The sequence below is a fragment of the Tursiops truncatus genome, chromosome 9 (genome assembly GCF_011762595.2).
Source record: "Tursiops truncatus isolate mTurTru1 chromosome 9, mTurTru1.mat.Y, whole genome shotgun sequence".
Classification (NCBI taxonomy): Eukaryota; Metazoa; Chordata; class Mammalia; order Artiodactyla; family Delphinidae; genus Tursiops; species Tursiops truncatus.
In genome coordinates, this window is record NC_047042.1 from 77,438,316 (window position 1) to 77,453,898 (window position 15,583).

Genomic DNA, 15,583 nt, shown 5'->3' on the forward strand with positions numbered 1-15,583 from the left:
TGGTGGCCTTGTAGAATGAGTTTGGGAGTGTTGCTCCCTCTGCTATATTTTGGAAGAGTTTGAGAAGGATGGTGTTAGCTCTTCTCTAAATGTTTTATAGAATTCGCCTGTGAAGCCATCTGGTCCTGGGTTTTTGTTTGCTGGAAGATTTTTAATCGCTGTTTCAATTTCAGTACTTGTTATCGGTCTGTTTATCTTTTCTATTTCTTCCTGGTTCAGTTTCAGAAGGTTGTGTTTTTCTAAGAATTTGTCCATTTCTTCCAGGTTGTCCATTTTATTGGCATATAGTTGCTTGTTATAATCTCTCATGATCCTTTGTATTTCTGCAGTGTCAGTTGATACTTCTCCTTCTTCATTTCTAATTCTGTTGGTTTGTGTCTTCTCCCTTTTTTTCTTGATGAGTCTGGCTAATGGTTTATCAATTTTGTTTATCTTCTCAAAGAACCAGCTTTTACTTTTATTGATCTTTGCTACTGTTTCCTTCATTTCTTTTTCATTTATTTCTGATCTGATCTTTATGATTTCTTTGCTTCTGCTAACTTTGGTATTTTCTGTTCTTCTTTCTCTAATTGCTTTAGGTTAGGTGTAAAGTTAGGTTGTTTATTTGACATTTTTCTTGTTTCTTGAGGTAGGATTGTTTTGCTATAAACTTCCCTCTTCGAACTGCTTTTGCTGCATCCCATAGGTTCTGGGTCGTCGTGTTTTCATTGTCATTTGTTTCTAGGTATTTTCTGATTTCCTCTTTGATTTCTTCATTGATCTCTTGTTTATTTAGTAGCATATTGTTTAGCCTCCATGTATTTGTATTTTTTACAGTTTTTTTTTTCCTGTAATTGATATGTAGTCTCATAACATTGTGGTCGGAAAAGATACTTTTTCCGACGATACGATTTCAATTTTCTTAAATTTACCAAGGTTTGATTTGTGACCCAAGATATGATCTATCCTGGAGAATGGTCCATGAGCACTTGAGACACAAGTGTATTCTGTTGTTTTTGGATGGAATGCCCTATAAATATCAATTAAGTCCATCTGGTTTAATGTGTCATTTAAAGCTTGTGTCCTTATTTATTTTCATTTTGGATGATCTGTCCATTGGTGAAAGTGGGGTGTTAAAGTCCCCTACTATGATTGTGTCACTGTCAATTTTCCCTTTTACGGCTGTTATCATTTGCCTAATATACTGAGGTGTTCCTATGTTGGGTGCACAAATATTTACAACTGTTATATCTTCTTCTTGGATCGATCCCTTGATCATTATGTGGTGTCCTTCTTTGTCTCTTGTAATAGTCTTTATTTTAAAATCTATTTTGTCTGATATGAGAATTGCTACTCCAGCTTTCTTTTGATTTCCATTTGCATGGAATATCTTTTTCCATCCCCTTACTTTCAGTCTGTATGTGTCCCTAGGTCTGAAGTGGGTCTCTTGTAGACAGCATATATATGGGTCTTGTTTTTGTATCCATTCATCCAGTCTATGTCTTTTGGTTGGAGCATTTAATCCATTTGTATTTAAGGTAATTATTGATATGTATGTTCCTATTACCATTTTCTTAATTGTTTTGGGTTTGTTTTTGTAGGTCTTTTCCTTCTCTTGTGTTTCCTGCATAGAGAAGTTCCTTTAGCATTTGTTGTAAAGCTGGTTTGGTGGTGCTGAATTCTCTTAGCTTTTGCTTATCTGCAAAGGTTTTAATTTCTCTGTCGAACCTGAATGAGATCCTTGCTGGGTAGGGTAATCTTGATTGTAGGTTTTTCCCTTTCATCACTTTAAATATGTCCTGCCACTCCCTTCTGGCTTGCAGAGTTTCTGCTGAGAAATCAGCTGTTAACATTATGGGGATTCCCTTGTATGTTATTTGTTGCTTTTCCCTTGCTGCTTTTAATATTTTTTCTTTGTATTTAAATTTTGATAGTTTGGTTAATATGTGTCTTGGCGTGTTTCTCCTTGGATTTATCCTGTATGGGACTTTCTGTGCTTCCTGGAGTTGATTGACTATTTCCTTTCCCATATTAGGGAAGTTTTCAACTATAACCCCTTCCAATATTTTCTCAGTCCTTTTCTTTTTCTCTTCTTCTTCTGGGACCCCTATAATTCGAATGTTGGTGTGTTTAATGTTGTCCCAGAGGTCTTTGAGACTGTCCTCAATTCTTTTCATTCTTTTTTCTTTATTCTGCTCTGCAGTAGTCATTTCCACTATTTTATCTTCCAGGTCACTTATCCGTTCTTCTGTCTCGGTTATTCTGCTGATTCCTTGTAGAGAATTTTTAATTTCATTTTTTGTGTTGTTCATCATTTGTTTGCTCTTTAGTTCTTCTAGGTCCTTGTTAAATGTTTCTTGTATTTTCTCCATTCTATTTCCAAGATTTGGGATCTTCTTTACTATCATTACTCTGAATTCTTTTTCAGGTAGACTGCCTATTTTCTCTTCATTTGTTTGGTCTGGTGGGTTTTTACCTTGCTCCTTCATCTACTGTGTATTTCTCAGTCTTCTCATTTTGCTGAACTTACTGTGTTTGGAGTCTCCTTTTCACAGGCTGCAGGTTCGTAATTCCCATTGTTTTTGGTGTCTGTCCCCAGTGGGTAAGGTTGGTTCAGTGGGTTGTGTAGGCTTTGTGGTGGAGGGAACTGATGCCTGTGTTCTGGTGGATGAGGTTGGATCTTGTCTTTCTGGTGGGCAGTACCATGTCTGGTGGTGTGTTTTGGGGTATCTGTGAACTTATTATGATTTTAGGCAGTCTCTCTGCTAATGGGTGGGATTGTGTTCCTGTCTTGCTAGTTGTTTGGCATGGGTGTCCAGCACTGGAGCTTGCTGGTTGTTGAGTGGAGCTGGGTCTTAGCGTTGAGACGGAGATCTCTGGGAGCGCTCTTGCTGATTGATATTACCTGGGGTCGGGAGGTCTCTGGTGGTCCAATGTCCTGAACTCGGCTCTCCCACCTCAGAGGCTCAGGCCTGACACCTGGCTGGGGCACCAAGACCCTGTCAGCCACATAGCTCCTGTTGCTTGAGGATCCACATTTCTTCTGGAAAGGACATAAATCTGGCAATCTCACTTCAGGCCTAGCCCATCCACCTTTTCTCCCTTTGTGCTTAGTCTGTTTCACTTGCTCATAATGGGCCCCATGCAGAGGCCTTGCCCCCGGCCTTCAGACCAGAGTTCCTCGTGAAATGGCTGGGCCGACACCTCAGCTTGGGATGTGCACTGAAGCTCCTCACAGGACACTCAACTCCTGTGGGGTGTTTTTTATAACGCCACTAATCCCATTTATGATGGCTCTAACCTCATGACCTTATCACCTCCCAAAGGTCCCACCACCAAATACCATCACATTAGGGATTAGGTTTCAACATATGAATTTTGGGGGGACACAAACATTCAGTCTATGGCACCCTGCCCATTGTATATCTTAAATGTTTTTGGACTAGTCCAATAGAGACCAATGTTATAGCCTCCTTACTACTCCCTCTCAATCTGTTTGCTGTGGGTAATCAAATGAATTGTCTTACAATGCAAATATGATTAACTCTATACCCCTACTCCCTGCCTCTCCAACCATTCAGTGACTTCTCATTGCTCTAATGATGAAGACATTAAACTCCTCAGGCCTGTAGCTGGGCTTTTTTTTTTTTTGCGGTCTGCAGGCCTCTCACTGTTGTGGCCTCTCCCATTGCGGAGCACAGGCTCCGGACGCGCAGCCTCAGCGGCCATGGCTCACGGGCCCAGCCGCTCCGCGGCACGTGGGATCTTCCTGGACCAGGGCACAAACCCGCGTCCCCTGCATCGGCAGGCGGACTCTCAACCACTGCGCCACCAGGGAAGCCCTGTAGTTGGGCTTTTAACCATGATTCCATACTACCTCTCAGGTACAGAAATCATCAGCATGTAGTTAAACCAGAAGTGTGAAAGTCACATATATATATATATATATATATAGAATGAATTCAAAAGAAGACTAAAGATGGAAACCCAAGAATCCCACCATTTAGCTGCTAGGTGGAGAGAGAACATAGAGATGGAAAGCCAAGATCTTTTCTAGGCATGGGAAATGTGTGTGCAGGTGGGACACATCCTGTTGAGTGTTACATGTGATTAAGAGCCCTGGATCATTCTCAAAATATTTGTGAAGACATGTGGATAAAAGGAGGATGCAGAAGTTGAACTTAAGAAAAGAGATGAAAAGAATGTAGCAAACATATTTCTCAATATGCACAGAAGAATTGAAATATGGGCAGAAACATTTGGGATACAATACAAGGAATTCACTATTTTATGCATCTACTCTATATTGAATTAATTAATATGCTATAAAAATGTCTAGGACACAGCTCTTAGAATTTTCCAGAATAAAGACAGTTAATGTAGAAGTTACATATTTTAATTTTTAGTCTTTTGCTTTTTACTGATTTCCTGGAGATCTGGAATCAGCAAGTGCACTGGATTAGGAATCTGAAACTCAAAGGTTTGAATCCCAACTCTTGCACTTATTAGGTGTGTGACTCTGATCAGTTTACTATACTACTTTGAAGATTACATTCCTCTCTGTGAAATAGGGTAAGTCCACCCATTCCATAGGTGCTATGTAGTTTGAATTAAATAACATATGTATAGTAGCTGCTTCACAGTAGGTACTCCATAAATACCTCCTTTAAAAAAATCATTTCTTCTTTGGTGAAGACAAATGGGAACATACTATCTAAGCGGTTGTCTTGTTTTTAAATATACTGAAGTTTTAAGGTAGTTTGCATGTCCATCTGAGTGGAGGGTCATCAGAGCAGTGGTTCTCAAAGTCTGGCTCAGGGACTCCTACATCAAAATCACCATGGTGACTGGTTAAACATGCACATTCCTGCCCTTCTTCCAAAACTTCTGGAAAGCAGGGCTAAGGCATCTGTATTTTAAAAAGCTCTCAGGCAATTTTTTGGCATGCTAACATTTAAGGATTGTATTACAGAATCTTATTCATCTTTGTTTACTGAAATAAAATGCACCATTTATTGTCATCTTTGATGGAAGCTTAAGACAGTTGTCAAAACTATCAAATTAATTTTATTCTTTTCAACTAAAGATTATTAAAAAGTGCCATTTGACTGCAGGAGAATGGATCCAGAGAGAAAAACTATAATCTAGACCTGATTTCTAAATATAATAGCTAGTTACATTAGGCTATGTAAGTTAAAATTAATTACAATTAAGTAAAATCAAAATTTCAATTCCTCAGTTGCACTAGCCATGTCTCAAGTGTTCCACAACCACATGTGGCTACTAGTTACCATACTGGATGGTGAAGGATAAACATTTCTATCATCACAGAGAGTTCTATTTCATAGTGCTGATCTCTAGGACACCATTTCCCAGCTTGACTCAAATATACTATTTTTTCAATTAACCAGATGCATTTGATATAGAAAAATTTAAGTTTTTTACTTTGCCAGAAACAAATGCAGAAATGATGTATAGACCTTCCTGCCTTTTCTGCAACCCTTCCTCCCCTTCGCCCCAAACCAAAACTCATTGTAGCCTTTTTGCCTTGTTGCCTATTTAACCCTTTATCAACTGCATGCTTGCAATTCAGTGGCTCTCTTTACGTACCCTTCTCACAGAAGACAACTTCCACAGGAGAACTGTGCTGATGGGAAGGCTCTACCCGGATAAAATTTCCCTGGATGGCTCGCCGACAATAAAGGTACAGGGTTAACTATGTCTGTTCTATGGGCTGTAAGCTGCTGGGCTGGGCTCCTGGGAGGGCGGGAATCTCATGGTTCTTCCTGTAGGAGCTTCATTCTCCAGTGATCCACCTCTTCCTCTACCTCCCAGATGGTTTTCCTGTTAACACTTCCCCTTTCCCCCTGCTGGTGAATTTGTGTTGTAAGTGTAGGTGTTCAGTGCTGGGGTAGAAGCTGGGGGGCAAGAACAAACTGGGGAGGTGGTGCAGTTCTAAAATCCCCTTTCTTTGTGACTTTTTTTCTACCTCAAGACCTGTTACCAGAGAATTAGGAAGCACAAAACGATTTGAACCCCACCACCCCTGAATCAACTATAATCCCACCACCTAGATAAAAGCTCTGTTGGTACTGTGGTGTTTATCTGTCTTTTCTCTATGTGATGACAATTTAGATCATAGTTTACATTTCTAAATAGTCAGCTTTTTTCCCACTTACCACGATATTATGAAATTTTCCTTTAACATTATAGTCTTTGAAAGCAAACTTTATTAATATAGATGTCCCATAATTTACTTTACCGTTGCCCTCATGTTAAAGTTGATTCCTGTATTTTTCATTAGAAATAATGTGACATCTATCCATGTATATAAATTTTGTGCATCTCTCTGAGTAGTAAGAAAAAAGAAACGCAGAAAGAATTTTAGGTGAAGGGGTATTAATGTACTTGACATAGTTCCAAACTATCTTCTAGAAAGGCTGTAGCCATTTATATTCCCATAAATAGAAAATGTGAGTGTCCCACTTCACCTTTTCTAAAACTGGGTGATAGCTTAAAAACATCTATGCTAATTTGCTATAAAAATATTATATAAATTTTAGTTTTATTGGTATTCCTTAAACTATTGAGGCTTAACAGCTTTCATGCTTGTTGGGCACCTCTATTTTTTTCTCTTCTAAACAATGTGTCCTGTCTGTTTATTGAATTGAGGGTGGCTTTTCCTTTGCTTTTTGCACATTCTTCCAATTGTCTTATGAAGCCTGGTCTAGGGCTCTTTGATTCAGCACCCGCTCTTATGAAAGTGACTCTTTGGGAGAAATCCACCCTCTCTCCTTACCCTCTTTCAGCTCCCCGTGCTCTCCGGTTGTTCATCTCTTTTCCTATCAGACCCTGATCTCAAATGTCATCTATGGCAGTCTGTTCCACCTTAGTGGGATTTTAAATCACCTAATCATTCAGTGGAACACTCACTTATACTTCATCTCTCCTTGTACAGCTAAAGGCCATAGCTTTTGTCAAATATCTGAAGCCTCAAATTTCCAGACCTAGAGTCCCAGTGCTGTCACCACAAAAAAATAGGCTAAATTCAAGAACTGATGATGACTCAACTCATCCGTGGAGACAAACAATAAGAGAACATGAATGAGAAAGAATAAGGTATTACTGGAAGATAGAGTTATTTTTAGAAAGACAACAATTGCAAAAAAGCCAAAATTAATTATAAATGAAAAACCAAAAGTTACTGACAAAGTGTTCATAGTTTGCTCATAACTTTTCTTAAAATTTGAACTTTTCTTGCATCTGTCTTTAAAGCTACTATTTCTCCATTAGGTATTTAGAAACCTAAGACAGATATTTCTAAAAATTCTCAGTTGAAAATTATTTCATGTGATTTAAAAAGGTAAATAAAAAATACCTTACCTTTGAAACTAGAAGTGAAATGATTTCTTTTACAGTGTTGTCAATCAAATCATCTATTTTCGAATGGTACTGCTGCTGGATATTAAAAGACAATGATGCATTAGTTGATGTGGACACAAAACTTTTGTCGTAAGTCAAATGTTTTAAAGCTACTAGTTATGGCATATCCGATTTATACAAAATGGCCATTTTGCACATTAGAAGAACAAAACCTTGAAAACGATCCACCCAATCAACAGTTTTTACATTGTGGGGTTTGAAAATTTTCCCATGTGCTCTGTTGAGTGAAGCAGCTAATGGGGTTATTATATAGATGAATTGAGTTCTTTTTCTTATTCAGGAGAAGGAATGTGAAGGATACTTTTTGTCTTCTCCTCTATAATTAAGGTGGCTGTGTATTTTTCTAAAGGGTTGATTTAGCTGGAGAAGCAAAAAGACTGGAAAAAGATTTAATTAATACAGCATTTCATGTCTGACAACTCTCATTCATAAGTTATTTTAAATGTGCTCTAGAAATAAAATGAGCTCCCAATTGTTCACACTGAAAGGACCTTTTTGTCAGCACAGGGAGCCGCAGTTTATACAATTCTTACAATATGCTCAAGCAAGGGCAAAATTAAAATTTCATCAACAAAGGTGATAGATGGTAACAAATTAATAGGCCATAAAAGGTATAATGAAACGGCACTCACTCCCCATAGTTTTATTACTGCTTCCTCTGAAAAAGACGCCTTTAAGTAAATGCAAAAAAGATGTATTTAAAATAAACCTGAAAGACTCTTTTTTTGCTTTCTTTAGAGAATACTAGAGAGTCCCCTTCTTAAGCTAGCAGGAGCTTCGGGCTTTGACAGTGTGTGAAGGCACACTTCACAGAGAATGTGACTTGTAAAGACTAACCCTATCTTGATGGTTCAAGGCTTCTTGCAACAGCTAACGTAATGCATAGAGTAAAAGTACTCAGGTCAGTATAAACATTAGACCAACTTAACAGCTGCTGGGTGAATGGTTTCCAAAGATGTAAGTTTTTGAAAGCTATTTTTTCTTCTGAAAACATGTCTCAAAGTTTCTACACAGAACAAAACATCAACTTAGGTCTGCGTTGGAATACGCAGGAATGAGGTCTCCCCACAGGCTCTGACAGTTACAAGCCATCATTTACCTGCACAAATAATGAAGAAAGGAAGCGTAATTTTGGAGCATGTGAATTATTTTCTTTTCCTGCTTGTGTGTGTGTATGCACGTGTGTGTTGACAAGTGGTCTAAAATTAAGCACACATATATGAACAAGGAAATTTCTAGGCATGTATTCCACTCAGTGAAACAAAATACTAAGCGTCCATCTCACGTAAAGCCTTACTGATCCTCAAATTTGTGCTCCCCAAAGGACAAACAGAACGGAAACCTAGATGGGGGATTTCTACTGCTGTAGTACTGACACTTTTGCTTTCAGAACAGCTTGAAGAGAAGGGAAAGGGAAGAGAACAAAGAAAAGCAAGGCAGAAGAGGAAGAACCTGAAAAACCTGGCTGGTAGTTGAGATGTCCAGGAAGCCCCCCACAGATACAGGTACAAAAACATCACTCCCCCTGGCCCCCACCAGCTGAAACTGTTCCAATGCCTCGGCAGTGGAGGAGCTTATGCAAATGACCACAGCAGCTCTCCCTCCATGCACACACTCTTTTCAAATCCTTCTCTCTCCAAATTCGTTGTCTGTGTAGCAGGAAGAGCTAAAATAGCAGCCTGAGGCTCCCTCCTCTTTGGGGTAGAATAAGAAAGGGATACAGGAGATGGGCTTCAAGCTTCTCTCATCCCTCTCACATGGAAAGTGCTACAGAACATTCAGGGGTTGAGGCGCCCGAACTTGCAAACAGTTCCATCTTCTTAAATATGCCTTATCCTCCATGTTCATCTCCCTTTGCCATAAACTTTATTTTTAACTCAAAAATAATGAAATGCCATCAGAAGGCTATTGGATATAAAATAGTAGAGCTTATACATGTTAAACTTTTGCATTGGACCGATTTTGTCAATTCTTAAAGTCAAGAGATGAACCACTGAAGAGGCCATTTATATCCTTTTTATCGAAAGGCAGGGAAAGCCACAGACTCTAGGAGCCATCAAATTCTCCTACTATACATGTCTTTTGACTGCTGTTTTCTTTCATATCTAATCTAGCCAAAAGCAGAGATGGAGGGAAGGAGAGAGAGAGAGAGAAAGTCAAAAAGGAAGAAAGAAAATATACTATACATCTTAAATGTGTTACCCAGGGGGCAAACCCAAATAGTATAAGGGTTGCTAGATTTTTTTAATATGAGATTTTGCTACTGTAAAATTTCTCTGATTAGCTCTTACACTAATTCTAAATCTGAAAGCTGTTGGGAACTTCCAGAGTCTGCTCTAGCTGCACAGTTGGTAGAGGTGGTCTAGGAGAACTGTGGGTGGAAATGGGGAGGTGGCCTGAGAATTCATAGTTTACATACATATTCTGCAAAGAGAATAGTTCAGAAATGCCACATACAGATAATAGATAATTAGCTAGAAAAAGTTATTCATTAGGAGATCCAGATAGCTTCCAAAGACAAATACAGACACATACAAAAACCACAAAACAGGTAAGAAGAGAATTTATCTGGAGACATTTACATTTCCTAAGCTAAAACTGATAGGTTTTTCATTTAGACTAGCAGACCAAATTTTTGTTAAAAACTTGCAAACTTTTTCTCGGCAACCATAAAAGCCTATAAATAAAATTCGTATCAGGATATTTCAAGTTGGATCAATGATTCTACAGACCAGGGTTTTGGTAATTTCCAGACCATTCTTAGACTAATTCTCCCCACATCTGCCCTCAAAAGTAAACCGCTGGTGCCTTGCTTCTCCAGTAGATGACTCCGAACTTAGATTAAGATGACCGTTGAGGAATTTTAACTTCATGGAGCCCAGGGAATTCAGACCAGGCACAGGTCTGAAATCCTTGCCCCCCTACATGTGGGTAAATATTCTCATTTCACCGGACTGTTCTCATGAGGAAACACGCAAAAAACGAAGACTAATCAAATGCCACTGCAATCCAGCATTCTTAAAAGATTTTGGTCCTTCTGTTGGATTGGGTTGTTCTGGTAACGGAAGTATTTTACTGCAACTGAGAACAAATTCCACATAAGTAGGGGCTCCCGAGTAGCTCCATTAATGTGCTTCCATCTTCAACGGACGGACCATGAGGTACAGTGGTTCTGAGAGCATATGACTGCCTAAGGCCCACGCAGTCATCTGCTTTTCTGCAGGAATGGATAAGGAGGATTTCTAAACACTGGTGGTTTTCTGATCCCCACATCTGTCCCTGAGGGCCTGGCCTGAGATTGCTGACTCATTACACACGGCTGTCACAAGAGCAGATCATTCACTCACTAATCACTCCATTAAATGCTGTTCTGGGCTGTGGCCCAGAGTGCTTGCATCATTGTGTGCCACGTAAGAAAACAGAATCATAATTTAGGAGCCCAGAAGAGGCTTCACTGTGGGTAAGGAGCTGGGAAGGTTTTATCCCAGCAATGACGATATAACAAATTTACTAGAGACTGTGGAGAGGTAATTCCCTTAAATTTAGGAAAAAAAAAAAATCTGCTAGGTTTACCAATGTAGTATATATTTTTATAAGGTTCCAAATTGTGTAATAATCTAGTTTTTTCAACAACTTTATTTGTTGCTTGCTGTACACTGGGGTCCGTTGGTTCACCTCTGTATGTAATGTATTCACCACTTTGCAATAATTCCAAAACTTGTCTCAAACACGTACAGGGAGGAAAAGCCTGTGCAATTATGTGCATATATTTCCTGGAGATTAAAAGCAAAGTATAAAATACTTCTTTTGCATTGAAATTCTTGTTTACCACTTTTCAGTGTTGCTAATGAGTTTTACACCTGCACATTTTGAACTATATTAATTGTGTGAAAGTTGTGGGAAACTAATTGTCTCTGGTGAGAAGGTACAGGTGCAAACATAATGAACAATAGCAGATTACTCTTCAAAACCATCCACCTATTAATGTAAAGAATCATTTGACAATGCAACAATGTTTTGTCATTTGTGCCTGTTTTGCTTTCAGAGTCCTACAGTGAGTTGTTTCTTACAGAGGAGGATTTCTTTTTTTTTAAATGGGGGTAATATTTTTAAAGCAAAAAAAATCACTCTGCTCATTCAACAAATATTTATTACGTGCCTATCAGTATCAGGTACTGCAGTGTACGTAAAAATAAGAACAAATGGATAAATTCAGTATTAATGGAAGAGGCAAGATCATTCTATCAACCTGATGAGAAATGGATGTGTGTATAAAGAGACTTAAGGCAATATTCCCAAGCAGACAATCAAAGGCTTACATCTGGCTATAGAAAACCAAGAGAAGGTGGTTATGAGCCATTGAGAGCCAAGCCAGCTGCCTACTCATTCAGGTAATTAGAGATAATAAATCACATCATAAGAGATCAGAGAATAATTACTGAACACTCTATAACACATACCAGCTACTTAATGTGTCTGTATGGTTGTATGCTGTGGTATTAGAAACACATCTTTTCCCCCTGAATTGCTCAAAGAATGAAAGATGTGTACACACACATAAGTTATGGTCAAATAGCTAATGTTTATCTCTGGGTTAAAAAGTATGAAATTCACAAATAGTGGGCCTTCTCATCCTCTTAGCAGTTACTTAAGCCTTTCTGCTTGGATGAGAATTGTTAGCCCAGTGAAGAGTTGGTTCTGAATTTGATTCCCAGGTGTCAACTGTAAGACTTGTAAGATTTAACATATTCGTAGAGCACAAAAGCTTTTGACCTATTAAAAAATATTTAGTCAATCCTGTAGGTATAAAAGGTTTTCTTTTTTTTGAAAATTTTAGATTTTATTGTCTCATTAGATGTAATTTTTTGATAAGAACATGATTAAGATATAGTTCTATTTTTTTTTTTTTTTAAGATGACTGGTTTGAACAAGAAACAAAGTGGTTCAGCAACTTGTGTTCACTGAATACCTGAACACTACAGAACAATGAACTTTGGGTGCATTAAAAATCAGTGAGAAATCCATAATGCGTGAATCCTTCTGGAGGATTTTTTTTTTTTAAATTGGAGTATAGCTGCTTTACAATACTGTGTCAGTTTATACTGTACAGCAAAGTGAATCAGCTATATGTATAAATATATCCCCTCTTTTTTGGATTTCCTTCTCATTTAGGTCATTAGTTATCTATTTCATACATAGTTATCTATTTCTAGGTCATTAGTTATCTATTTCATACATAGTATCAATAGTGTATGTATCATACAGTCACTCCCAATCTCCCAATTCATCCCACCACCACCACCACCCCCTGCTTCCCCCTTGGTGTCCATACGTTTGTTCCCCATGTCTGTGTCTCTATTTCTGCTTTGTAAATAAGATCATCTATACCCATTTTTTCAGATTCCACATATATGTGTTAATATATGATATTTTTCTCTTTCTGACTTACTTCACTCTGTATGACAGACTCTAGGTCCATCCATGTCTCTACAAATGACCCAATTTTGTTCCTTTTTACGGCTGAGTAATATTCCATTGTATATATGTACCACATCTTCTTTATCCATTCCTCTGTTGATGGACATTTAGGTTGCTTCCATGTCCTGGCTATTGTAAACAGTGCTGCAATGAACACTGTGGTACATGACTCTTTTCGGATTATGGTTTTCCCTGGGTATATGCCCAGTAGTGGGATTGCTGGGTCATATGGTAGTTCTATTTTTAGTTTTTTTAAGGAACCTCCCTACTGTTCTCCATAGTGGTTGTATCAATTTACATTCCCACCAACAGTGCAAGAGGGTTCCCTTTTCTCCACACCCTCTCCAGCATTTATTGTTTCTAGATTTTTTGATGATGGCCATTCTGACTGGTGTGAGGTGATACCTCATTGTGGTTTTGATTTGCATTTTTCTAATGATTAGTGATGTTGAGCATCCTTTCATGTGCTTCTTGTCCATCTGTATGTCTTCTTTGGACATACAGATGTATGTCTTCTTTGTTTGTTTTTTTGATATTGAGCTGCATGAGCTGTTTGTATATTTTGGAGAGTAATCCTTTGTCAGTTGCTTAATTTGCAAATATTTTCTCCCATCCTGAGGGTTGTCTTTTCATCGTGTTTATGGTTTCCTTTGCTGTGCAAAAGCTTTTAAGTTTCATTAGGTCTCATTTGTTTATTTCTAAAAGGTTTTCATACTGTGTTCCTCCTGAGGTTCTGGGTAGTACCTCAAGAAAAGCTTGTGTCAGGGAGGAAGAAGGCTCCTGACACAGGCCTGCCTCTTCCCTGCCTCTGATGATGGTTACATCCCACACGATGAGTGGGAGGAAAGGCTGTTATCATGGTGGGCATGTCCCTCACTGAAATCCACATCTGGGTTCTTCTGTATGAAGTGATCTTAAGAGTTGCCTCCTGGTCCTCAAATTTAGAGGTCACCCTCATATATGCTATATGTCATCCTAAGCCCCAAACTCTAAATTCTTCTAGTATTAATGAAAGTACATAATACAGGTATATGCATCTTGAAAATGTTAACAATCACTCTGCTTCTGAATTTATTTAGAATTTAAAGGAGGGTGAATTCATTTGGTTTTAAATAATCTTATCTTTAAAAATTTTAAAGTAGTTTGCTGATTCTGCAGCTTAACAGGGAAGAAACATTCCCCTTGACACTATTTAAGGTATAAGTATCGACACGTGTTTTAATGAGTCATTGGGTATTGCTATGTAGTGTTATACGCAGAAACCAAAAACCTGAAAATGGAATTAATTATATTATTTAAATTTGAAAAGACGAAAATAAAAAATGTACACATACGAAAATAATAATTCAAATGAAAATGTGCTTTTTTTAAAAAAAAGAAACTTACCCACTGACTACCAAACTGGATCATGCCATGGGGGGGAAATAAAAAGATGATGAAGGAGAACATAAGGGAAAAATAAAGAAATGATGAAAAGGTAATTACCATGGGAAAAGATGCAATAAAAAATCAACTTAAACAAATAATCTAAGAAAAAGAGATCCATTTCACCCAATCACCACTCTCAACAAAAATAAATCATGGAGTAAAATAAACTGTATTTCTGAGTATAGAATCAAACAAAATAGAAATCAAATTGAAACAACGGGGTATTTATTGAAGAAAAGCAAAGCCCCATCTTTAAGTACATTTCTACTTGATCTTTAAAAGAAATGGAAACTTTTGTGTAAATAAAATATTTCATGCGCTATTTTCTGTGACCTGTTTTTTGTATGCAAACTCTGGATACTCTATATTTGTATAAACAAAGTAAGTAGCTTTCTAGCTTTCTCATTTGCTTGTGAAAAGCAAGGTTTATGTAAATACACAACACCTAAGCCGTTAAAAGGTATATCTGAAATTCAATGGCCACTTGTAAAATTTTGGGCAGTCTTTATATTAAAAAGAAGAAATTGACAAGAGCAAAGGATAAAGGGGCATTCCATTATTATAGTAAAGATCAAACACTTGTATGGGGGAACGTGGCCTTTTTAATCTAGTCAAGTGAGAGACTTCTAGAAACAGCATCCTCCTCCACCAGGGCACCCAGTGGTGCATTTCCACATGGGACATTCAGTCTCCACTTACCTCCTGTCCTCCATCCAGGGCACAGAGTTTGGTGCTTTGCTTTTTGGCATCAACTAATACATTAAACATTGTACACACAGAGGCTGGGATGCGCAAGTCAGTTGTTTTGCTTGCCTTTTGCAGCTTGAGTTCGAATGCAGTTCTTGTTCTATTCATTAAAACATGAATTCAGAGTAAGAACTTCTGACATATGTCCCACCTGTTTTGTAAAAGTGAAATCAAAACTACAAGATGCTAATTTAAAACATGCAAATATGGGGTGTGGCATTGCCTGGGAGCTAGGAGGTAGGATGCTCTTCTTTTCAGGTGTCTCGTATGAAAGATCAGACTGTGGTATTTTATATTAAACATAGCTTTTGCAGTCGCTCAGACAATATTTCTACCCAAATGAAGCTATTTGTTACATCTAGTGTGTACTTTTCATGGAAAAACTTCATAGTTGCGCTTAACTGTCTGAATGAATATCCAAGTAGAAAAATCACCTGCTTCTCTATGTTAAAGCAGAACAAATCCTCTGTGTGAGTGTTCACCACATCAAAAAAAGGACAAGTCTAGA

General features: G+C 38.0%; 1 protein-coding gene across 15 annotated transcripts in view; it reads right to left on the reverse strand.

Annotated features, from left to right (window-relative positions):
- Positions 1-15,583, reverse strand: part of CADPS2 (calcium dependent secretion activator 2) — a 485,983-nt gene that overhangs the window by 49,120 nt on the left and 421,280 nt on the right. For 9 of the 15 annotated variants that reach the window (XR_012334053.1, XM_073809877.1, XM_033863192.2 and 6 more), the window contains 3 exons: positions 15,028-15,175; positions 14,287-14,301; positions 7,363-7,437 (listed from right to left, as the gene is read on the reverse strand). Coding sequence is in view for 14 of the 15 variants with exons in the window: in XM_073809877.1 (XP_073665978.1) it covers positions 7,363-7,437; positions 14,287-14,301; positions 15,028-15,175 (238 nt within the window). In the remaining variant the exon portion in view is untranslated. The remainder of the gene's footprint in view (positions 1-7,362; positions 7,438-14,286; positions 14,302-15,027; positions 15,176-15,583) is intronic. The other 6 variants (XM_073809878.1, XM_033863193.2, XM_033863191.2 and 3 more) reach the window with 3 other exon arrangements.